The sequence below is a fragment of the Pundamilia nyererei genome, unplaced genomic scaffold, assembly GCF_000239375.1.
Source record: "Pundamilia nyererei isolate P.nyererei 1_Seehausen unplaced genomic scaffold, PunNye1.0 scaffold00005, whole genome shotgun sequence".
In the NCBI taxonomy this organism is placed as follows: Eukaryota; Metazoa; Chordata; class Actinopteri; order Cichliformes; family Cichlidae; genus Pundamilia; species Pundamilia nyererei.
The window spans coordinates 388,184-411,967 of NW_005187406.1; the positions used below are offsets into that span (position 1 = coordinate 388,184).

The 23,784-nt window shown below is 41.1% G+C and overlaps 3 protein-coding genes across 4 annotated transcripts in view; 1 reads left to right on the forward strand and 2 right to left on the reverse strand.

Annotated features, from left to right (window-relative positions):
* LOC102209974 (sodium-dependent neutral amino acid transporter B(0)AT2-like) overlaps window positions 1-5,188 on the reverse strand; it is a 13,543-nt gene extending 8,355 nt beyond the window's left edge. The window contains exons 1-5 of one of the 2 annotated variants that reach the window (XM_005721599.1): window positions 5,088-5,188; window positions 2,831-3,044; window positions 2,002-2,159; window positions 1,528-1,648; window positions 1,249-1,424 (exon numbers count right to left, since the gene is read on the reverse strand). In XM_005721599.1, coding sequence (XP_005721656.1) covers window positions 1,249-1,424; window positions 1,528-1,648; window positions 2,002-2,159; window positions 2,831-3,044 — 669 coding nt within the window. In that variant the 5' untranslated portion in view covers window positions 5,088-5,188. Of the gene's footprint in view, window positions 1-1,248; window positions 1,425-1,527; window positions 1,649-2,001; window positions 2,160-2,830; window positions 3,045-3,861; window positions 4,188-5,087 lie in introns of those variants that run through there. The other variant, XM_005721598.1, reaches the window with a different exon arrangement.
* A 1,820-nt stretch (window positions 5,189-7,008) lies between these two features.
* On the forward strand, window positions 7,009-16,962 carry LOC102210952 (epidermal growth factor receptor kinase substrate 8-like protein 1). Its single transcript, XM_005721603.1, has 19 exons — window positions 7,009-7,074; window positions 8,057-8,150; window positions 8,228-8,386; window positions 8,498-8,647; window positions 8,761-8,843; window positions 10,062-10,174; window positions 10,420-10,466; window positions 10,550-10,679; window positions 10,770-10,858; window positions 10,939-11,013; window positions 12,329-12,477; window positions 13,259-13,403; window positions 13,786-13,817; window positions 13,928-14,024; window positions 14,171-14,296; window positions 14,413-14,566; window positions 14,873-15,038; window positions 15,183-15,315; window positions 15,998-16,962. The coding sequence occupies exons 2-19, from the start codon at window positions 8,121-8,123 to the stop codon at window positions 16,082-16,084; spliced, it is 1,965 nt and encodes a 654-aa protein (XP_005721660.1). The 5' UTR covers window positions 7,009-7,074; window positions 8,057-8,120; the 3' UTR covers window positions 16,085-16,962.
* Window positions 16,958-23,693, reverse strand: luc7l (LUC7-like (S. cerevisiae)). The gene is made up of 10 exons (XM_005721601.1): window positions 23,478-23,693; window positions 20,697-20,791; window positions 20,388-20,486; window positions 19,637-19,747; window positions 19,363-19,506; window positions 19,078-19,254; window positions 18,858-18,946; window positions 18,748-18,777; window positions 18,475-18,636; window positions 16,958-18,215 (listed from the first exon to the last, which is right to left on the reverse strand). Exons 1-10 carry the CDS (start codon window positions 23,536-23,538, stop codon window positions 18,074-18,076), a joined length of 1,110 nt encoding a protein of 369 aa, XP_005721658.1. The 5' UTR covers window positions 23,539-23,693; the 3' UTR covers window positions 16,958-18,073.
* Between the last annotated feature and the right edge of the window lie 91 nt (window positions 23,694-23,784).

Here is a 23,784-nt window from a genome sequence, read left to right on the forward strand (position 1 = left end):
CTATTAGTTAGGTTGCTTAATATTTACACTAAGTACTCTTTAAAATACCAGAATAGGGAGGATGGTGTAGGTTTAAGTTTATTAGATTGATCAGTATTGCTGAACTATGAAATATTTTTCTTTGCATACAGGTATAACAGAATAGCTTTAGTGTTGTTGTTGTTTTAAACTTGAGTATGAACTTATACAAAATGCAGCAAGATATTTAAAAAACAGTTTTGTTGATTAAAAAACACTATATCGGATTCATATCGGTATCGGCAGATATCCAAATTTATGATATCGGTATCGGACATAAAAAAGTGGTATCGTGCCATCTCTACAAAAAAGCAAAACAGAATTTTAAATACCAATGCAGTAAAGAAAGAGGATAATGGTGTGAGAATGTGCCAACAAATTTGTCCTATTAAGACCACAAGTTTTAACTGGGCTGCCTGCCTGTGCTTATCACACCAAAAACATATGGCTCTTGTGATAGAAACAGCAGGAATCATCTGATATGAGCTCAGTGAGTGAGCGAGTGACGTTAGCATCAAAACACAGTATACAGCAAAATATATCATCCCCATCATGTGTTTACTGTAGGCAAGACAAAATTCTTGGACTTGAACCACATAATCCTTTTTTTTTTAATGTTTGTCCCCCATTGTGGTGTACAGCACCAAAGAGAAAAGACTGTTTAATGCATTAAGGGAAACAAACACCACGGTATGAACCATGAATTAAAATTTACAAAAATATTAAAATATGTGATATAGTTTTTGCCATTTGAGGTCAGCCGACACGTAAGCCACGCATTCCACAGATTCAGGCACTCAGAGTAACCCTGAAATCCAACACATGACAGGGATTTAACCCAACTGAGAGACGTAAACAGCACGCAGCGCTGCATGTCACTGTTACTCAGCAAGACAAATGAAGGACTTGTCTTTTGTTATTTTTGTTATATTAGTTATTTTCTAATCAGCTTATTCCTGAGTAAACACTAGAATAAATATTTCATTTCCAAAACAGTTATTTTCTTTAAAGCTACCAAATAAACCTGTTCCAGCATTATTTCTAATGGAGTCACCAGTTTTTCCTTTAAATGTGATTCACACAACACCAGTGTGTATATTACAAGGTGGATAAACACACTCATCAGTCATTTAACACTGAGACGTTTGAAGAAGAGACTTATATATATAATAAAGATATAATAAAGGTGCTTCGCTATAACAAATGGACACAATAAGAACGGACAGGTACCTTTACAGACGTCTTGATACCCTTGAACATCCCCAGACACACGATGGTCCAGGCTGCCAGCAGACAGCAGACGATGTAAGTGTTGAAAGAGCCCGTCTCATCGATTGAATCTGTGATATCCAGAGCTTTGCGGTACCAGAAATACGACGTGGGAGAACTCTTGATACATTCCTTTACTGGTGAGAAAAGGAAAAGTACACATCAAATTACAACACTTACATTAGACACCACTCATGCTCACAACTTTGTGAGTTTTGAACCTTAATGCGCCGCGTTTACCTGTTACATTCCCCTGTTCTGGGCACTTCTCCCAAGGTAATGGGTGCTGGAATGAGTTCCCGAGATAGAAAAGACTCCATGCAAGGATCACATTGTAGTAGAGAGCCACAAAGAAACAAACCTGAGAACAGTTGAAAACAAGATAATACGTTAAAACCAGAGAAGAAGAAAGTATGCGCATTGCTGTAGGCCGTACAGAATGAAAGAGAAAGTCCTGTTCTCATAAACTACAACTGTCCTGACATTCAAGATGGAGAAGAGAATGTGGCCCTGACAGACTAATACAATTATTTGATAACAAATAACAAATTTGGTATACCACTCTATCCAAACAACTTTTAATACATAAACAGTACTTTTTCCTTCATAAAAACTTCCTGCACAAAAAGACATCTGTATATCGCGCAGCCCCAAACTGATAGTGTTAGGAAGAGGAAGTGAGGAGGGTTAATTATTCAACAGTTGTTATCTTACCACACAGCTGGAGTAACCAATGCCAGAGAGCCTGGGTGAGATATATTTCCATACTCCGATGCTGCCCTGTCGGATGGCTTGACCGGCTGCCAACTCCAGGAAGAACAAGGGGATGCCCACAATCAGCATCAGCAGGATGTACAGCAGGAGAAAGGCTCCTGGGAAGAGAATGACTCTCAGTTAGCAAAGGAGAAGCAGATGTTTATACTAGCACGACAGCACGACAGCTCTGAGTGCTTCCTCCACCAACACCAGTTTGGCTTATACAGATTAGACTGCAAACACACAACTCCACTGTTTCATTTCTGGTGTTGGTCTAATCACATGCTTGTCCAGTAATGCAAAGACAGTTACTTTGTTTATTAGTTTCTGAGGGAAAGCAAGAATATCATTACAAAATAATATTTTAAAAGTTCCTACGTGGAGAGGCGTATACCAGGAGCTGAAAACAATATCCTCTGCCACACAGCCACCCACTTCTGATACAGCTTTACTCCCTTATTGTTGGTAACTTAAAGTGAACTTTTCCAAATAGGGGCAAAGTGATGTGAAATGCCACACGTCACATGACCTGTACTTTAGTAGTGTGGTGTGATTTTAACGTGTTTTGTGTTCATTTAAGACACGGAAACACAATCTAATAAAGACAGTGAAGAACAAAAAGAGTGCATTTAACAGTGAACGTTCTTCACATGTGTTTGCCTGCTTCACTGAGCAGAGTAGAAGCTGCACATCCTCTCCCTAAAATGACTACGTTTGATCTCTTGAACCTTCAAGGAAGTCAGTGCGTGGCAGCGATCTACTGTGGTTAAGCGTTGCAGACGATTACCTCCTCCGTTCTGGTGACACAAATACGGAAACCTCCAGACATTGCCGAGTCCAACGCTGAATCCCACTTGAGCCAAAAAGTACTCTATTTTACTGTTCCATCCGGCTCGGGCGTCTGGCTCAGACGTCTCCTGCGGGCTGCTCTCTCCAGTGAGCCCATCAACTTCTGTGGCTTCTGTCCTGTCATCATCAGCTGGCAAGGGCTGCTTCTCCATCTGAAATTGAAGGGAGCAAAATGAAAGATTTTAAAACTTTTCAAACAGATTAATAATGCAAATCAACACTTTTTCCCAAGGTTCTGCTCACATACAGACACCACAAAGAAGTCTGTCTGTACAGGTGCTTGGACATCCAGGTCACAGTAGCTTAAGTTGAAGGCGACTAGATATCTTTGTAGATTCATAAAGATGTTTCATCACCATCACCTCACTCAAGATGCTTCCTCAGTTCTGCAAACTAATGGAGAGTCCTAGGTAGCGTATGATTGTCACCTTGGCGTTTAAGCCTAAAAAGGAATCTAGCCTATGTGGTAGTGTCTGTGTGGATTCTCGGTTTCCACATCAGTAAAAACCATTTTTAAAAAAACAACTTCCTTAATTTTACCATTTCCAGGTTTATTTTACATTTTTTACGCAGTTGTTCATTATGATTTTGGGATCTGCACTCAAAGAACACTGGACTGAAACATGCTACAACTTGAGGTGTTACTAATATTTAGGCCATAACAATGGCAGGACTAGGCTTCGTTGCATGGGGCACTGTACTGTCTGTTACCCGCTATGCCGCCAGACGATGAATGAATTTTCCTGGTAACCCAAGTATAAAATCATTCTTCACACAAGCGCCAATTATATACACCATATCACTTACAGTTACTCTCAATAACACTTAAAGCACCCCAAAAATAGTCCCTTCTAGTGACTTTGCGCGGTAAATGGGCTGATGCAATGGCATCATGGCTAAGAGCATCCTCGACCATTTGACTGGACTCAGCTGTTGGAGAGCTGACAATTAACATGAAGCCAAACTCACCTGGCAAGCAGCGAGTGCAGTCAACGAAGAGGTAGAAAAAGCGACAAGTAACGAAGAGCAGCGACGATAATCCTTTATCCCTCCTTTTGGTTAGAGGAAACGGCCACGTGTCGCTGCTGAACTATTACTAAAACAACATCGAGCTCAGTTATTGTTCTGTTTCTATATTTCTTCTTTAATGTAACATGCTAGAAATTTCTCAAACCACTATTATTAAATTCTTGAATACTAAAGTAAGACCTAAAACCGCTGACTATGTTATAAACGCGGCATTTTCGTTGTTAAGCCGTTTACTACGACGTAGCTGCGTTCTTCCGCTGTCTCGCGCCACGACGCCGTGAAGCCACTCCCATTTGTGTGTTTGTGTAACTTTCAAAGTAAAATTGAGACAAAACCATCGCTTGTAATGCAATAAATCATGAAATACACAACAGTACGGAAGTTAATATGAATAAATAAACAAACGAATAAATCAGAAATATTAAACTATGACAAACTTAATAAGAATTTTATAATTAAAGTTTTTTAAAGACGTGTAGAAATTACAAATACATTTGATGATGTTTTCTTTTTTATTATTATGGTACACGCGGTCTATGGAGTGTTAAAAAGTTAAAACTGGGCTTTTAATTTAGTCTAACTTCAATTAACTATAATGCACCACTGTTTACCCACTTCACCCACAGTGGGTAAAGCTTTCACCTAGATTTTAGCGATTTGAGCCTCGATTGCGCACATAACAGGCAGAGCCTTAACTCACCACTGACACGTGTTCATGTATGATGCCAGGTAGATGGTTAAAATCCGAACACGTGGGGAAATACCACTTTATCCAGGTTAAGTTGTTTATGTTTGCCACCACTAAATCTTTTGTCTCTGCTCAGTTTTCGCACTTTTATCAAAATAAGAAAATAAAAGAAAACAAAGGAGGCGGAGGCTGATGCAACAGTCTCAACATGGCTTTTACAGCCTACTGGGATTAGTACTTCGTGCCCGTGAGTGGTTGTAGCAGCATTGTTATTGTTCAGATTATATAGTTACTAGGTTTAAATTCTACTCCGACCGAGGAGCGACATTTTTCTCACGCGTACAGACGCACACAATGTGCCACGTATGCCGGCTTGGAAGTTTTAAATAGAGCTGTCTAGTATCACTCATAAACTCATAAACTACAAATCTACGCGTTTAGAAATAGTTAGGCGTATTAATTAATAAATGATAAATACCTTGTGATACAAACAAAGTCCGTGTAATGGAAGAGGTTCTTGAAATAGTTTTTCAATTGTCCATAAACCAAAGGCGAGCTTCAACCTCACCAACTTCACTGTCTCCGCCCCCACCTCTCTATTGGAGGATAAAGTGGGACTTGTCTTGTCAATTACTGTTATGAATTATGACACCCCACTTGTGAGTTTCTCTGAGAAACCCACCTCATCCCTTTAAATCAAACATGTACACTGTACAATCATGCATCACCCAACCACCACACACACACACACACACACACACACACATGCACTTCTTTCGATTGTGTGAAATAATAATCTTTATGTTCTAATTAAATTCCAAAAATGTGAAATATTGAAATCGGCCATCGTGGTTATCATTTTTCACAGGAAATAAGATGGTAAAAAAGCAGCAGGTGTTGTTAATCAAATGCAATTTTTTGACGCTCGGCTGCTCGGCAAGTGGGAGGACCTCTCCGGTTTTCTGGTGTGGAACAATAATGCTTCTCCAGTCCTTCCCAGGAGTGAACATAACAGCAAATTCACCCCAAGGTTAGACTGTCCAAGAAAAGAAAAACCCAAGAGCTACATCTCAAACCCTAGAGGTCTCGGTTAGCATGTTAAATGTTGAAGTTCATGAAAGTACAGTTGCACAGTGGAGAAAGGCTTCTTTTTAAAGTTGCATTTAAATAAACCACAAGACTTCTGGAACAACATCCTTTGGACAGATGAAAGTGGTGATGTTTGGCCAGGATGCACAGCACCACCTTCTGGAGGAAACTAAGCATATCATCACAAATACCTCATACCAGCTGTCAAGCATGGTGGTGGACGGGTGATGATTTGAGTTTGCAGCTAAAGCTCGGCACAGAAACTTTAATTTAAGGCCGATGAAACCCAAGCACACCAACAAATCTACAACAGAATGGCTGAAAAAGAAAAGAATCATGGTGTTGTAATGACCCAGTCAAAGTACAGACCTGATTGCAATGCTGTGGCAGCAACTTAAAAAGCTGTACGTGAATTCATTTCAATACTCCAGTGAAGTGAAGCAACATTGTAAAGAGAAGTGGGCCGAATTTCCTCCACAACGATAAAGTCACACAGAAAAGGATTACTTCAGGTTACTGCTGCTATAGGTGGTTCTGTTGAATCATCGGGTCTACTTTTAATGGGCTTGAATAGAGTCTTATGACAACTTCTGTAATATGTACATGTACAGTTGCCAGCTGCATAACCTATCAACAGAATACACAGCTCTACTTCCCCTCCCTTTGCTAAGCACACTAAATAACTCCCGAAATCTTCACTTGCAGAAATTCTGACTTCATCAGAAATTTCCCATAACAGCAAAAGATAAAGATTTTTGGCCCTTTGATCCCATCAGAACTGTGTCAGTGATTTCTCAATTGCCTGATTTCTTTGGGTCCTGAAACAGCAGCTCTACAGGTTTCATTTGTCCTTCTCGAACTCTTTTGGCATGTTCCTCCCAGAAGCCAAAAACCTTTCCACCCCACAATTTGCTTCAAGTACTGACAATGAAAAATTATCTGAGCTAATCAACCTCTGGTTTGTTTTATTTTCCTGCACACTGCACCTTTGCATGGACCTCCCTTCCCCCCGTTACTCTCCGTGGCAGCCCACTCCAGTGGCACAGCGACTAGGTTCAGTTCAGGCCTCTGAGCATTTATTTTCACCCACTCACTCTGTGTCACCGTTCACCAACTTTATCTTCCAACATTTTAACCTTTACATTTCCCTGTGTGGAATGCACTTGTAGGTGTACAGGAGAGAGAAACAAATATATATTTTTATCTTTAAGGTGGGGTGAAATACTGGGCGGGACTCCACAGTGTGACACACCTCTGCTTGTCAAGGCTTTCATACCTCAGGGTGAGTAAGATACCTCTAGTCACACTAAGGCTCGAGACAGGTTTTGGTTTCTGCTAACCTCAAGATCCAGGCACTGGAAGTATACTAAGTTACGGTAAGCTGATTTGACATCTATTTCCAGTCTCTGACATCTCAGGTCTTTGATTATTTGACTCTCAAATACATTTAGATGAGTATGGTAAGTCATTTTATTGTATGTTGTATAGGTTTCTTGGATACTCATAGTAATTTATGAAGGTGTAACCAAACATTTACCAGTAATTCAGTATTTGTGATCAGATTTTGAAGGTTTGCTTATAAAAATGTACTAAAATCAAAAGCACCATGGACACTTGACTTAATTCTGACTTAACCTGACATGATTGTGTTACTCTTCTTACCTAACATCAACAAGACCACAGCTCTTTCTGTCAAATCTATACAGTTAAGTTGCGCACATAGAATATATTTTGTAAAAACATATTGGATGGATGCAAAGTAAAGCTTTGTTTAGATGTAGAAATGTTTCCTTGATTTAAAACAGTACTTTTACTTATAGTTTGTGCACAAATCATCATGCTTACCGCACTGTCCCAGTGTTCATTTTGAAATGCCACACTATATGTTCGTGCAAGACCAGGCTGGCACTGAGTGCTCATAAATGTGAGGTTAAGTGATATTTTTTTTGTGGGCAGAGTTTTTAAGTGACACCATGTGAGTTATACCAAGCGTTTGCTGTCCTTGATGCCGGTGACGCTTGTTCAGTGGTCACTGAGAAACAGAGAGGTTGGTATCATACTTTGAACTGTTACCAGACAGGTCGGGCGGCTCGCTCGCTCAGTCACTCACTCACCAGAATCCTGTGTTACTGAAGCAGAGCTGGGATAGACAGACGTAAGCTGGAAAAGGGGAGGGGCAGGGCACATTTGAATGAGGATATTTCTTTTGTGAGTTAGTCTGTTTAGCTTTAGGAAGTAGGAGCTGCTGATAAATTGTTAAAGCAACACCATCGTTCCTCTCTCCATCTACAAATGTCACTCGTAACTCTGTCCAGAATGTGTTTCTGAGTGGTCCTGGTATTCTGCTTCCTCTTCTAGGTCTGTGATTTTTTAGGAAAGCTGCTTTATCTTACAATTCTCCAGCTGACAGAGTGGAAAAAACATGACAAACATCACTCGACATATCGTCACAGTGAGTGCCTTCCCTTGAGTGATGTTTTTTATCGTGCATTTTTCCTCATGTGCTCATTCTTCCTCATTACTTTGCAGCACCTTCTGACGTTCTCGCTGCAGAATGGGGAAGTGCGGAACGTTGAAGAAGCTCAGAACCGTCTTTCCTCCCTGGCTCAAAATAAAAAGCTATGGAGTCAACAGATGTACCTGGATGTGGGAGCAGGGGGCATTTATCTCAGAGACGTACAGAGTCAGGTGAGGGCAGGCGCATCTCAGTGGATGATGAAGAGATTTAAATGTGCGCAGCTGTAAAATACCACACATATTTGCATCCACAATGACCATCATTTCTATCTGCCCTTGCAGGACGAGCTGGAGAGCTACGCCTTCAGATCCATCTTCCGCTGTGAAGCTGTTAACACAGAAAAACACTTCCCATCCCTCCTTATGTTAGTCTGCCAAGGTGAAGATCAGAAGAAGCCAGACATTCACTTCTTTAACTGTGAAACGGTGAAGGTGAGTGCTGACGGCGCGAGGAGTTTCCCCAAGTGTTGTCCTGGATGAGTCATAGGGTCTATTTGCATCAGGTTTTACCAGTGATGCCACTTACATTTTGTCATTTTAAACAGGCAGAGCAAATCTGCGACGAAGTCACGCTGGCAGTTTCGAATTCCACCGCCAGCAAGAGTAAGCTGCCCCCTGATGACCACAGGTACAGTGACTGTCATAATCACGCACCCACGAAAGTGCATTTCTCAGCACGGTTTTAATGGGAGAGCACGCTTCTGTGTTCACAATCACATTGCATGGGCGGAGTTTAATTGGCAGCCACAAAAAAGGAAACTCAGACCCACATCCCATTTAAAGCAGTTTGATTTTCGCCGTCGTTGTCATTATGTCACATTTTTCCACTGAGTCAAAGCAGCTTTGTGTTGCCATCCACCTGTGTGGAGGCAGAGAGAGGGAGGACAAACAGTATAAACAGCTGAGCGAGAGCAAGCAAAAGACTCGTTCTACCGGTTTCTACATAACTTAAGAAGGTGTGACAGAGATAGCAAGGCCATTGTGACGGCGAGTAGAGAAGGCAAAGGGAACAGAGGCGAAGGCTCTGGGCATAATCTGGCTTTGAGAACATTTCTCTTTAAAGGACACGTGAAGGGCAGAGACATGTGGTAAGAGACACAGCAGGAGCCTTTTGTATTTACATCAGAATTTAATTAAAATTTCTAAAAAAGTGAAGTCATCACTGTTAGGTTACTTGTATTTTTTTTGGGATAAAAAAGTCAAAGCAGACTCACTGTTTTTATTGCTTGCTAATGTAAAGTGTTTGTGTTTAGCGTGGAAACGAGTATGCAAAATTAGGATGTTCACTCTTTCTTCATGGTTGGATAAGGGCTGGAGGATTAACTCTTTAGCCCTTGTAAGCCTACTGGGAGTAACCTTTAAAGCTCCTTTTTGAACTAAGCATATTTCAGACCTGCTTATTGGACAAAAATGACTGGGTTTGCATTAGAAGTTAGTGAGAGTGGTCCCTGTTTACGCAGCTACCCTTGGAAAAACCTGGAAACTGTTCTACTGGTCATAAAACCACATCTTTATTGATATATACTGAGGTGTCAAAACCCATCGTTAAGAGTGCTGGGGAGGTCATCAGATGTCTTCTTTATAAGGGAAAGGGTTAAATCTTAGAGGCGCCGCGATGTGCACTGCGCTCATAGAGCTGTTTGGAGCTCTTACCAAGAGGATGCTGCTGTTACGGCATTGAATGTGAGCTTGTTAATATGACTTCTTGAGCCCTTGCTGAAGGGCGTCTCATTTGCTGGCGCTGAGTGTACACCTGCACCATCATCAACAAAAACACTGTTATCACCTTTTAACCCGTAGTGCCGTGTTGTGGGAGAAGCACTGAATCTCTCCTCTCGCCCCGCAGGCTTTCTCAGAGTGGAGGAGATATGTTCGACCCCTATAACATACCAAGTCCTCCCGTGCTGCATGCTCCTAATCCCCCACCTGTCAACCCTCCACCTTACCCTGGACCCAGAGGTAAGAAAAAACATAGAAGACTTCTTTTTCCACATGCATGCCTGTTCAGTAGTGCTTCAGAATTATTCCGAAGGGTTGGGAAAGTGAGCAGGAGGAAAGGAGAGAAGCGTCAGGTATTCGAGGCAAAGGTCTCTCCAGAGCACAGAGATGGCTTTGTCAGCTTGTGTTTGTGAGAGGGCGGCTTTGGGAAGTGCAGAGATGAATGAACATGGATAAACTGAGTCCCTTGCTCTATTTCACGACAGCAAATGGCGGACCTGATATCTCTTTCCTGCGAGCAGAGAGAGAAGTGGTAAGCCAGCTCATCTCTTTTGTGTCTTTTGTCGCCACTTTTGGCTGCTTTTCACGTAACGAAGGCAATTCTTCTTTCCTCAGGGGATCCTTAATCACTGTTTCGACGAAATCGAGGCCTTCATGGGCAAGCTGCAGCAGATTGCTGAAGCTGCGACGGTGCTGAACCAAAGAAAGAAGAAGAAGAAGAAAAGTAAAAAGCAAAACGCTGAAGGTAAGAGGGAGATGCATAGATTTCTCCAGTTTCTCTAGTTCGAAGCAACATATCCATCAACTGCTGTTATATTTTGTTCCCAAACAACAGACGAGCTACTCGCCACAAAGGCTCGCCCTCCACCAGATGGGGAATTCGTTGATATCTTCCAGAAATTCAAATATTGCTTCAGCCTCTTGGTATGTATACCATCAAGTCCAGCCTCATTATTTGCTTACTCGTGGCAGCTGCATATTCATCGCCTCTGTTTATTTCTCAGGCTCGCCTGAAATCAACCATCACCAATCCTTCTTCAGAGGACCTCATTCACCATGTGTTCAAGCCTCTGGATATGGTGAGTCAGGGTTATAAACTCTACCTCAGCAACTGTTGTTGCTATTGCTGTAAATATGAGGTGTTGTCTTTCACTGCAGGGGAGCATGACCAACCTCTTCGAATAAATCCGTGTGACACGTAATGCCATGCGGGGGCAAAGTCAACTGGGGGTAAATGCCTAGATTCAAAAGACACATTCTCTGCTTGACGGCCCAATCAGGCAGCGTTTTTGTTCCTGATGTTAGTGGACATCAGTGCAGAACTGTAAGCATGTGTCATGTCAAAATAATGGAAAGTCTTCAGAGTAGTTAAGTGATGTTGTCAGAAGCTACAGCTTCTATTCAGTGTTTACACAGGGCAGTTCCCTGCACAGCGGCCTGATTGAAAATCACCAAAAAATGCAGCATTTGTTTGATCTACGCAGTTTCCTTGGCTGTATTTGTATGCGGGCAGGGGTTGCTGGTGCATACCTCTCAAACATTTGGTTTAGATTTGAGCTTGTCTCGACACTAGAAAGGCCACTTTGTTGTCCCTCGACGCCTGTTTTCAATTAGGACGTTGGTAAGTTCCATCTTGGAAAAAAAGGTGGGCCATTCGTGGCTGCTTTTTTAGAAATCAAGTGCATTTAGATGATCATTTATTTACTTTGATTTCATGGAAATGTCCAATGCCCTTCATTAAAGTATCAACATCACTCATGATGATACACTGTGAGTTAGCAGAAATGAAAGAAATATTTCAAAGTATGTGCTTTAATTTTTCCACTCCAGTATGAATCAAATAGGGTGAAAAGGGTGTGTTTGATTCGTGTAAACTGACACACCTGAATGGGAACACGCAGCCTTGTCTCTCAAAGACGTGTGTGTGCTTCTTCTTGTGTGCTTTGGCTTTTGTGTGCAGATGTATCCATTCGTTTTTTTGCATTTGTTGTTACATCTGTGGTTTGATGTTCGGCTATCGGGCAGAAGGATGGACGGTATTGTTGTTGCGGTTTGCTAGAACCATCAGCGATTGTTAAGACTTTGAATGCCAGATCCATTACAGCAGACGTGGGAACATCAGTTCAGTTTAATTTATATAATGCCAAACAATCCCAACAACAACTGCCTTAGTGCGTTTCATATTGAAGGAGAAGAAATTATAATAATATAGATATAACCCCAACAATAACTTGGCCCCTTTGAAAAAGCACTTTGGCAACAGTAAGAAGGAAAAACTGCCTTTTAAGAACCAGGCTCAGGGAGGTGCAGCCATCTGCTGCGAACACTTGTGGGTGAGGGGAGGAAGAAAGGATAAAAGACACACTGATTTTGTCTCATCTGTATGTTGCACAGATGGTAAAAACAACAGGAGGACCAGCTTTTGGAGCCGCCATATCCAGTCCAGCCCTGACCAGCTCTGCTGTGTCCCTTCTACAAGATACCCTGACTGAGGAGGAGAGGCAGCTCTGGACGTCGCTGGGACCCAACTGGACACACCCTCGGTCGGTATCAATGCTTGTCTGTCTCTTACTAGTTGTGAAACTGGTGTTTTATTTTCCAGAAATCTAAAAAGGCAGCACATTAAAAACTTCCAGTCTTGGTGTTGTATCAAGCTCGACTCTGGCCAGAGGCTGTGGAAAGGGAGCATTTTGCCTCTGTTGATAGTTATGTGTCACCTTTTTACATTTTTGGGTTCACTGAAGATTTTATCTGCTGAAGAGCAACATCTTTGTTTCAACCAAGCAATATTTTTGTACTTCGTTTCTCTTGAAATCCTTTGTTTTACCTGCGTTTTGAAATAAGCAGATTTTTTGAGACAGGAGATTAAAAGGGACGTTTTTTTGCTCATATCCAGTTCCATATTTTTATTCTTGGACTGAAAGACTACAAAGCAATCCCTATCTGTCTTCTTCAGTCTTTTGTCACAGCACCTCAGTTTCAGCTCATGGGGTGAGAGTCCCCTTACTTTAAGACAAAACTTTCTTCTGATGTTTAACAGGACCCTCCATCAGGCTCCATTGTGACAGTATTTATATAATAAAAAGCATAACAAATCCACTTAAGGCATTTTGGGATTTATTGATTTCTCATGTTAAGAAAAGGGAACCGATGGATTAGCTGTCAAATGTACATAAGACCTATTATATTTAATATTGTAAGCAAGCTTTAAGAGGAAAATCCAATGTCATAACTTCCATCAATGAAAACTGCTTGAATAACTATCATAGTTTTGGTTGTTGAGCTCATTGAAGGCCAAGGCAGTGACTTGTTCTGCTCTCTCAGGTCTCAGCTGCGTGGGCCTGTAGCTCCATACACCCCAGTGTTCTTTGATGGCTGGAAGCCAGAAGCCTTGAAGCCTGACGGGCAGGTTTGGGAGGATCCGGTCGAGTCACAGCACAAACTCGAAGCCCTTCGAGAAAAACAAGAGGTGTGGAATACTTCTATAACGTGATTTAGAAGTCATTAATCGTAGATCAGTGGAAACAAGAACTACGGATGAGTGTGTAAAAGGACAACACAGGGGTTTAAGATACTAACGCATGAATAAACCTTACGTACAGTAAACAGTGGAGATACACTTTCCGCTTTTTGACAGGTCAGCTCACATTTCTGTCCATCCCTGCTAAAAACTGTATAAGGTTCACAGTTAGTTCTTTGTTTTTTTAATAACACCTTAGTTTCTCAAACTTTAATGCAGTCAGCCTTACCCAGATATACACTGACATTATATTTCTCTACATATTTTGTGCATTTTGTGCTAACTTGTGTTGTCTTCACTTGTCTATTTTTTTTTTTTGCTCCCACAACAGCAACAACCACCTCAGCCACCAAACGATGACACGTAAGTCATCTACAAGACATAAATCAATGAACTGCTGTTTTTGTTGTTGTTGTTTGTTTGTTTGTTTTGACCTTGACTAAATAAAAACAAACTTTGTCTCGTTTGGTCAGAAATTCACTCCCACCTGACAGACTCTACTGCTGCAGTTATGACTTCATTGCCAGGAACAGCAGTGAGCTTTCAGTGCAGCAGGGGGAGACACTGGAGGTAACACACAGTGAAGCAAGTCATTTTATGGCGCACTCAAGGAACCATCATAAAAGTCCTGTTATTCGTTGTTTGACAAAAGCTATTTGCAGTTGTTGATACACTTTACAGCCCTCTCACTGACCGCAACCCTCTCTGTCTGACAGGTGATCGAGTCATCCAAGCGCTGGTGGAAGTGTCGCAATCGGTTTAACCAGGTCGGCTTCGTCCCCTTCAACATCCTGGAGCCCATGGCTCACATAGACAGCCCTGTCCACAACAACCCCCCCAGTGTAAGACGGCAAAAAAGACACCCACACACATGCATGCACGTGTGAAACACACAAGCTCTCATCTGATCATTCCATCAGAGCAAACTCATTTTTTTCTTCACTCCACGTTCCTTCAGGTTCCAGCTGCGCCTCCACTTTCCAAGAATGTCACTCTTGCCCCACCCACCCCTCCTGCTCTTCCCAAAACCACCCCTACCCACTCCCCACAGCGCCCACGCAGCTTACCATCATACAACCAGCATGTGCAATCTGTTGAGGACAATGACAAAGGTAACGGATTACAACTTTATGTGTCCTAGACTGTGGCTCTGTAGTGTAGCGGTTTGCACGTTTGCCTAACAGGTAAATATAAGATTTATTTAAAAAGTTCTATAACCAAAAAAAAGATACAAAAAAGCACAGTGATAGGCTTCTCATAAGTCACCTAATTATGGGTTCATTATTTTGGATTTAAACCACGTTCTCATGTTTTAAGATGCACTTTTGGGCTATGTCTTTCCTCCACTGAGTCCTGCATTTATATTATTATTTGAGCATGAAAGTGACCGTTACCTCTTTAAACTCCAAACTTTTCAGTCACGCTGGTAAATGATGAGCTGCTCCAGAGACTGACGAATGGAAAGTCCAATATGAACAAACCCCTCGTCATCCCTCGCTCTGCAGACACCTCCCTCCCCCTTGACTACCACTCTCCTCAAGAGGAGGTGGCTGAGTGGCTCAGAGGGAAGGGCTTCAGCAAACCGTAAGTGACCGCAGACCAGATAAACCACGTTTTGTGTATAAGCAGGGAATGCTGGCTCTACACGTGCGTTTTGCCATTACATGGATGAACGCAGCGGCTCCACCAGAGTGTCCTCTGAAGTCCATTATGTTTTGTGTCCCTCAGGACAGTGTCATGTTTGGGTGTGCTGACAGGCGCCCAGCTGTTCTCTCTCAACAAAGAAGAGCTGAAAGCTGTGATTCCAGAGGAGGGTGCCAGAGTGTACAGTCAGCTCGCTGTGCAAAAATCACTGCTAGAGGTAAGCGAAAAGAGAACAGCTATATCTTTTAAAGGGAAGTCATATCAAAGCCTTCAATATTAACATTTTTATTGGTTTTAGGAAAACTAAACATGATCATTTTTGGCAGGATGCAAAAACACAAGTATGAGTGTAATCAGTGATTTAAAATTACTTACTTTTAACATATTTTCATTCATCTTTTACCTTTCATGCTGGACTGAGGACATATGATACATTCGGATCAGCAGACAGTCTAATCCAAACAGAACAAAATTCTTATTTTCAAGTCCCACGTGCCATCCAGATTACCCCGGAAGAGTCTTATAATTCAGGAAAAGATTAAGAGACATTAAAAATGCATTTGTATGTGTGACAAATTTTACATTGGTATTTGGATTATTTTGGTCATTTTTTAGGCTTTTATCGACGTTTATCTCTAGTTTTTGTGACGTCCAAACTTCGTCCCATATTTTGTGTGAAAGAAACATGCTGGGAACGTGCTGACAGGCCATTTAAAAACATCTTGAAATGTATTCTACGTATATGGATTTCACAAAAACCTTCAGCGTTGAGCAGAAGGCTCACAGTAATTTGAGATGGAATGACCTGAACTCAGTAGCTTGAGGTTCAAATTACTGTAAACAGCTGATGCTTTTCATCTCATTGCTACACAGTCTAAATTGACTTCTACTTTTTACAGGATGCCAGAAGGGCCACAGAGCTGGAGGCAGTCATGGAGAAACAGAAAATGAAGGTTGATCTGAAGCTGGAGAGCAGTACATTGTGAGGAACAGCGTCCACATTGTGAAGAGCGTTACATGAAGGACTGTGTTTTCCCGTCCCCAGAGACCGAACATGTGGCAGTGACTTGACTATCTAACATTAAATCACGGCATGAGGGTCACTACGGTATTATTACCTGATGTTAAAACCGAGCTTTCTGTCAGCAATATGAGACGTAGGAATTTAATATAACCAGGTGCCGTGCAAACTAAAGGGGGCTGATTTTGCTTTTCCTTATTTTATGCCATATATGTACAGTTAGTGTTTTTTGTGGATGCTCATATTAAACATGGACAGTTTCAAACAGCGATCGGAGCACGTACAAGTAAACCAGGAGTCAAAAGGTCAGATTTCAAAGGCCTCCACCAATTTTTATGGGATATTTTTTCTACTCTTGGCTTTGTACAGTGGTGCAAATATGACACACCTCAGGTACACAGCTCCTCAGGTACACAGCTCGGGCTGTTTAAACCCTTTGGTTGCAAGGGCCAGCCAATCAGAAGGCTGGCTTAAAGAGAGGGAAAATGGAACTAGTGGTTTGTTCCAGGATGAATTGAGGTGTTGGACTTAGGCCCAGTATAAAAAAATAAGAATTAATCTGAGCTGTGAATCTTGCAGTGGTTCTCCAGAAGAACGCAATAAATCTAAAAATGGAAATGAGTGTAAGAGATCCCCTTTAAATATTTTACCACTGCAGTGCCCCGTTTGTAATGCATGTTCATTTTAGTGTAACAGCTGTCTTCTTCTCTGCCTAATTAACTTAAATGAAATGTATTTATCTTTGTAATACACATTTGTAAAAATTCAGCCATTATTATCACATCTTAACAATGACAGGACCTTGTCAACACAATTCAACACACAATTAAATTCCAAATGGTGCTTTTTTCTTTTTTTTATTGAGACTTTAAAGAAAGGTTTCCAGCAGAACAAACAGATATGACTTCACACATTAGGTAAAGCAGTGCATCCATTAAAATCTGTTTGCATTTAATCATAATGGAAAAGAAATCTGTTCAAGTTGGGCCAAAAAAAATGTTTAAATTTTTCACTTAAAGGTAAGTAGATCTGAACTTGATCATTTCGGAACCTACTGCTTCACATGCTGACACAAATTCTAAAGATATTGTTTATTTGCAGTATGTTAAAAAGAAACCAAGATAGAAAGAAATGATAAAGAGACTTGCCACCAATATAGATCAGAAGATTTCACTTATACTGAAGAAAGTCACCTGTAACCTGATCACTTATGATAATAAAAAAAAGACAAAAAAGGGAGGCAAGTCGGATACTAATGCTAACATCTTTAAAACCTTTGAATGTAAAACTTTAAGTGGGTTTTAGAGAACTAAGTACTGAAGACCATTATGTGGACAGACATTCGAGAACTGCACTGAGACAGCGAAACGAAATCTTCAAGGAGGGAGATGAGGAGGGGAAAAAACCAAGAAACTACTTGACAAGACTAGGCTTTTTCAGACAATTAGTCAGCCTAGAATATATTTACAGACAGACAGATTTTTTTTTTATCAAAAGACCATCAGATAATAATAAAAAGAACATGGACCAGTTACATTTTTATGCTCCAGTCCAGCAGATCAGTTTGCCTTTTCTAGTGGACACATTTCAGGGCAGTAACAAGACGAGGGATGGACTGGATACAGACAAGTCACCGAGTTACAGATGTGGGTATTAAGAGTACACTCCACTACTGACCAATAACCTGCCAAATCCCCAAAAAACTGATGTATCTGATGCTATAAAAAAAACAAGAAAAAAAAAAAGAAAGGAAAAAAACAACAACAACTAAACAAAAAAACTCAATTCTATACTTGATAGTATGTGTGCACTCTGGCTGCACTAAAGCAAAGAAAGGAGGCAGGCGGGAAAACAGAGGGGTGGGGTGTCGAGGCAAAGTGTTTAACATTAGGATATTATAAATGGACAGACGGGAGGAGGCTGTGGTGTTGTGGTCATGGATGGAGTTTGGTCTTCAGAGGTCCCCCACGTCTCTGTCGTCTGCCCTGCGCGAGTCCGACCTGCCGTTCATACCATCCCTTCTGTCTCGCTCCCGTGACCGGTCTCTGGATGAGCGGTCACGGTCCCTGGACGAGCGCTCTCGATCTCTGGACGACCTGAGCGACAAAACGATATGAGATATTCAGGTTAGTAACACAAATACAACAGAGCAGTTGAAAAAAAGAGAAGGATTGTATGTGTAAAATGCCAAAACACAAGCTTGAAGCTGGATAAAGGGCTCAAAAAAAGCCCATGTAATTGTTGTTTCCTTTTATTTTCACTGGCGACGCAATCAGTATCCCACAGATCTCCATGTGTTTGCTCAATTCTCTTTCACGGGAGTATAGATTAATAAGGGTTTTCGTCTGTGTTTACTTGTGTCTGGAGCTCTGCTCGTGGCTGTGACGGTGTCCTCGGCTGCGTGAGCGGGATCGGCTGCGATGCCGTCTCCTCCTCTCCCTGGAGCGTGAGCGGGAACGGCGCCTGTCTCGTGACGAAGAGCGTGAGCGTCTCCTTCTGCGGTCACGAGAACGGGACCTGGCAAAGACAGCAGACAGCATATTTCCTTAGCTCACTTGAACAGAACAAATCGGACTCATAAAAGACTGGAACGAATGAACTGACAGACAGAAGAGGGAGCTTCCTTACCTTCTGTGCTCTCTGCTCCTTGATCTTGTCCTATAAAATAAAACCTCAGAGTTAAACAGTAAAACACACACTGCTGTAAATGTCATCTGGATTTTAACATCGGCACTCACCTCCTCCTCATCCTTTCCTCCTTCTCCCTTTCTTCTCGTCTCTTTAAGCGCTCCTGATTCCTCTTCTCTTGCTTCTCGACCACAGTTTTCTGATAAAAAGAAATAAATAAAGTCAAAACAAACATATCTAAAGCCTTTACATCATCCTCCCTTTCTAGCGAGTATTCAGCACCATGTCACTCATATTTTTATGAGTTGGCTGTAAACAAGTTATACACACCTTTAGCTGGTCCAGTTTTTCTCTGATCTGAATGAAGCCGAGGTGAAGCTTCCCGCCAAAATGGTCAGCCAAACGACGGTCGTTGTCATGGAGACCAAGGTAAGCAGAGCACACCTCACACACCCGAAGCTTCTGCTGCTGAAAGCTTGAGGCTGGCATGGAGTTTCTGTATTCTTCCTGAAATGGTTCAAGAGGGAATAAAAGAGGCAGCGAGGTGTCAGAAGTTCAGAGAATTAAGAGACGGAAAGCACCACAAGCTCGAAGTTCTAAGAGCTCACTCCTTACCTCTGCATCCTTCTTCTTCGTGCGGACCTTCTCCACCTCTTGCAGGACTTTCTGAGCCTCATCCACATTGCCCTCAGCTCCGAGCTGTTCAGCCTTGGCCAGGAGCTTTCCTATTTCCTCATTTAGCTCATGCACCTTCTCTGCCTACAAAACAGCCACACCAACACAAGAGACAACAGGTTATGTTGAGCGAAAAAACACACTGACAGGGTTCACTGGATGTTGCATAAGGAAAGCCAGACTTTATCAAGCATAAAAACGTTGCATCATTCACCTTTGCTGCCACCTCTGCACTGATCTCTTCTTGGGTCTCAGCCAGGCGCTTCTTGGCCAGTTCTGTCCTCCGATCACAGTCCACAATAAAAGACTCTAGGTGATCCACTGCCTGTAGGAGCAACACCTTTTATTAACACACTCAGCAGTCACTACTTGGCAAGTGCAAATGTTTTGATTTGCACTTGCATCATTTCAAAAACGCTTTTGGCATGAATGGTGCTGACTTGCAAGACAGATAGACACTTTATTCATTCACAAGGGAAATTATTGTGTTACAGCAGCACGATAAAGAATACAAGTAGTACTCTTTAACTATGTTTATTGTAAAGTAAAAGTGCCACAAGCGCACACCTAGGGCCTTAAACCGTGAGAAAAAGCAATTTTTTTAAATATGCACAACATTGATAAAAAAAACCCAAAGAAAACATAAAAATGAGTTAAAGAAAAGTGAAAAGTCTAAGATTGTGCAACTTGCATTAATAAATAATATGCACACAATAAATCAGGGAAACAGCTGCAAGAAGGTATAAAAAAAAAAAAAAAAGACTTCCTGAAGCATTCTTTTTGAAAGCGGGGTTAAATTATTTTAAGGGAGGAGTTCTGCTGCCTCGTTAGTGTGGAGTGGAGCGTGTGAAATGGGCCATGATGGAGAGCAGTTTGTTCAGTCACGTCCTGTCCCTCACTCACTCCAGATTATTATTAATTAATAATATTATTAATATATTGTTAGTAAAAGGAACCTCACTTACATCAAGCTCAAAGAAAAGATCTCTCTCCTTGGAGGCAATTTCATAATCAGCCCGAAGTGCCAGGTCATGGATCTTAGTGCACTCCCCCAGGTCCATGCGCTATCACCAAAAAAAACAGACAGACATGAGTTATGCTGCATAAACTCAAACATAAACAAATGATAATGTTAAAAAAATGACTGCAAAAGTTAAAGACACTTATAGCACTTTTTTTTTCCCCCTTTCTGAAATTTCTTTCCAACCTCTTAGAAATGAACTGAGTTTTTAAAGCTTTCAGGATGGGTCAGAACTGAAGTTTGTCTCACTTACAGTTCCAGAGAGGATGTCATGTGGGCAGCAGTTGAGAAGGTGACTTTTGCAGACTCGTTCGTCAGTGAACTTGACCCTCTGCCGCGTCTCATCCCCTGAAACAGCCCAAAAGAAGAACCAGTGAGACAGCCCTCACATACTCGATAACAGTGGCGAGGTATCCAGTGCTTCAATACATATTAATGTAATTGTACTACATACCACAGTCCATTTAAATACTTTGTACCTATCCAAATGAGTAAAAGCTATTTGTATATTGCTGCTTGTCAGGGTTTTCATTGTACTTTATTAATGTAACATTACAGGTATCCATTAGTAGAGTAAATGTGCCTCTACTGGACTATACTAATGTATTAATGCAGTAATAAAGGTTGCTTTGTATGTGTGTGTTACTTTGTGCTTATTCTTAGTGCTTACCTTACCCAAGCCTCAAACGGGTTATTATCAGAGCCTCAACTCAGTTAACTTTTTATAAGGCTCAACGCCCACTCTATAATGAGGGTCAAAGGATTGGGCTGGGAGCGGTGTAACATAACATTATAATAATACAATTTAGGTTTCAGTTAAGTCGTGTCAAGTACAGCTGCTACCTTAATGCTGTATCATTTTCATTAGAAAATGGAAGATGGCCACTACGACTATAAATAGATTTAAAATTTTAAAATCAAATGTTCCAGCCAAGCCTTTATTTATAACTGTGAACATTCAAAGGAAATTCAAAACAAGGATGCAAAAGAAATCCAAGGAAAAAAATTTAGGTTATACACACTGCGACTTGCACCACATACTGTACCCTTCTGCATCTTCAAGACCTCAGCTGCAGAATTTTAAACCCGCTGTAGAAAAGTATAAATGGGAACAGTTTTCTCGCGCACACCTGTAGTAAGAAGTTGGGAGTCATACACAAGTCAGATTGTAAATGCTGTGTGCAAAGTTTTTTTTTTTGTGTGTGTGTGTGTGGACTGACTGCTAAAATTGCCTTCTGAAAACAGACGTGTAATGGAAAACTGCTCGTTTGGACTCAGCGCGACCAGACGTCTTAGCTCAAGCTGTGTGATACTACTTCAAATAGTAATACTAGTGCCACTGAAGATTTACCCATTTGTGTGATTTTTTTTTTAAGAAAAAAAAAAGAAAAAGGCTACAATAACTTCCGGAAGGCAAACAAATTGTTTGGATATTCACCATAACAGCTTTAAAAATTATGTGTGACTCACGGCTCGATGAACATGAGGCTTTTCTGCAACTCCTTTGCAGATTGATGTAGGCTGGCAAAGATACACTGAACCTTAATGAATAAAATAAAGGGGCCACAATTGTTCAGTCTGTATGCAACAAAAGTATGGGAAGAATTTGATATCATATCTCATCACACATACACCCACAAGCTCACCACACAAATTCACTCTTACTCTAAAGCTCAACTTGTTAAAAAAAATGAGAAAAAAAAAGGCTCAGAGCTTCAAATTTTACACAACCAGCTGTCAGAATAAAATATTTATAAAACGGCAGGGCTGCAAGAAACTGCAGTCAGACCTGACAGCTGATATATTTACACACACATACATACATTTAAATTATGCTTCTTCAAGCGTGTATTATACATGTTTTTCTAACATTGCACAGCACCGATGTTACAGGTTATGCTGCATCTATTTATTCTATTCTAATCTGCTGCTGTAATAATGTATTACACTTCCAATTAATCCCAACTATGGGGCTAAATCGAGTTATATTATTTGCCAATTAATGTTTGTATCCAAACGGCTGGAAGCTACTAAAAAAGAAAACAGTTCATTTAGGACGTCTGTCCACTCATAACTGCGATAATCAAAATTAACGAGCACAGTATTGCACTCCGTTTCTTTTTAAATAAAATCTAATCTCGAGTTAATCTCGAAAGTGTTTTATTATCGAGTATATGTGCTAAATTATTTTGTTCCTTTAGAAAAGTGTTTCATTTTGTTTTTAGAACTCCTGCAAGACCGACTGCAAAGTAAGGTCAGTTTATCGTTTAACCCTTGTTTGGTGTGAGATTACGCTTTATTTAATCAATACAGCCATGACGACTAATGCAAAGATACTTGATCTCAAATCCAAGCAGTACTGACATACATGGAAAACACCTGTAAGAGCACAGTAATGAAGAAACGTGATACTGGTTTTAGTGACAAAATGTAATGAAGAAAAATCTATCAGAAAATATGGGTGGAAAAACATTTTTATCCGAAAATATATTATCCAAGATATACACGGGGCAAGCTTCCATTGTTACGTTATTGTAAGCAAGGAAGGAAGGAAGAATATTTTTTCTCTTTCTAAACACTGAAAACCTTGAACACCGCACAAGGGTTAAAATTATGCCAATTAAACTATATAAATGGATACAGAAGATATCTGGTTTACCATTAACTAAACATTAATTAACGCCAGGAATATATTCTTGTACACTGTCCAATGCATCCTAGCTTGGCGCCTCACAGTCCACAACAAGTAGCTACGTTTAGCCAACGCACATTACAAGCTAGGAATTTAGTAAAACCTAGAAGTAATAAAAGGGAAACTACAACCTATTAAACTGCAATGAGCCACGTTGGATGCAAACATTAAATCCTCTCATTAATCCTTAACAGGCTGCCTGAATATAACGTTACTTTGTCCCACAGCCCTCTGCAGTACATCCATTCATGCAGCTCTGTCCATCACACGCCAACACAAGCCAGCCTCAGCAGTGGCTCCATCTTGGCTAGCTAGCTCGGCTAGCATGCTACAGCAACTCACCGTCCCTCGCTGTTCCCATCAGCTGGTCGAGCAAAGCTCTCATTTGAGCTTGGGCAGACATTACTGCGGTTCTTCCGTCGACAGGGTTAGATAAAAGTCAATCAACTTGAAAACGGTTCCTCTGTTTTATCGGCTTATTTGAGAATTTGTTTATCCAAGCATCTCCTTTTGCTGCTTCTCCCTCTATTTCTTCAACTCGCCCGTTTCCATCCAATTTCCGGGAAATGACGAAACTATTCTGTAGCCTCGCTAAACCAGGAAGTCCCCAGATTCCGTCTAAATGTGCCAATCGAAACGGCCAAGTACG

Coding starts and splice junctions, on each gene's coding strand:
- LOC102210952 (XM_005721603.1), top strand. CDS start 8,121: ATGACAAACATCACTCGACATATCGTCACA. Junction 8,844..10,061: donor CTGCCCCCTGATGACCACAG/GTACAGTGACTG, acceptor CTCGCCCCGCAG/GCTTTCTCAGAGTGGAGGAG. Junction 12,478..13,258: donor CCCAACTGGACACACCCTCG/GTCGGTATCAAT, acceptor CTGCTCTCTCAG/GTCTCAGCTGCGTGGGCCTG.
- luc7l (XM_005721601.1), bottom strand. CDS start 23,538: ATGTCTGCCCAAGCTCAAATGAGAGCTTTGCTCGACCAGCTGATGGGA. Junction 19,507..19,636: donor GTGCAGAGGTGGCAGCAAAG/GTGAATGATGCA, acceptor GCTGTTTTGTAG/GCAGAGAAGGTGCATGAGCT. Junction 19,255..19,362: donor CGAAGAAGAAGGATGCAGAG/GTAAGGAGTGAG, acceptor GAACCATTTCAG/GAAGAATACAGAAACTCCAT.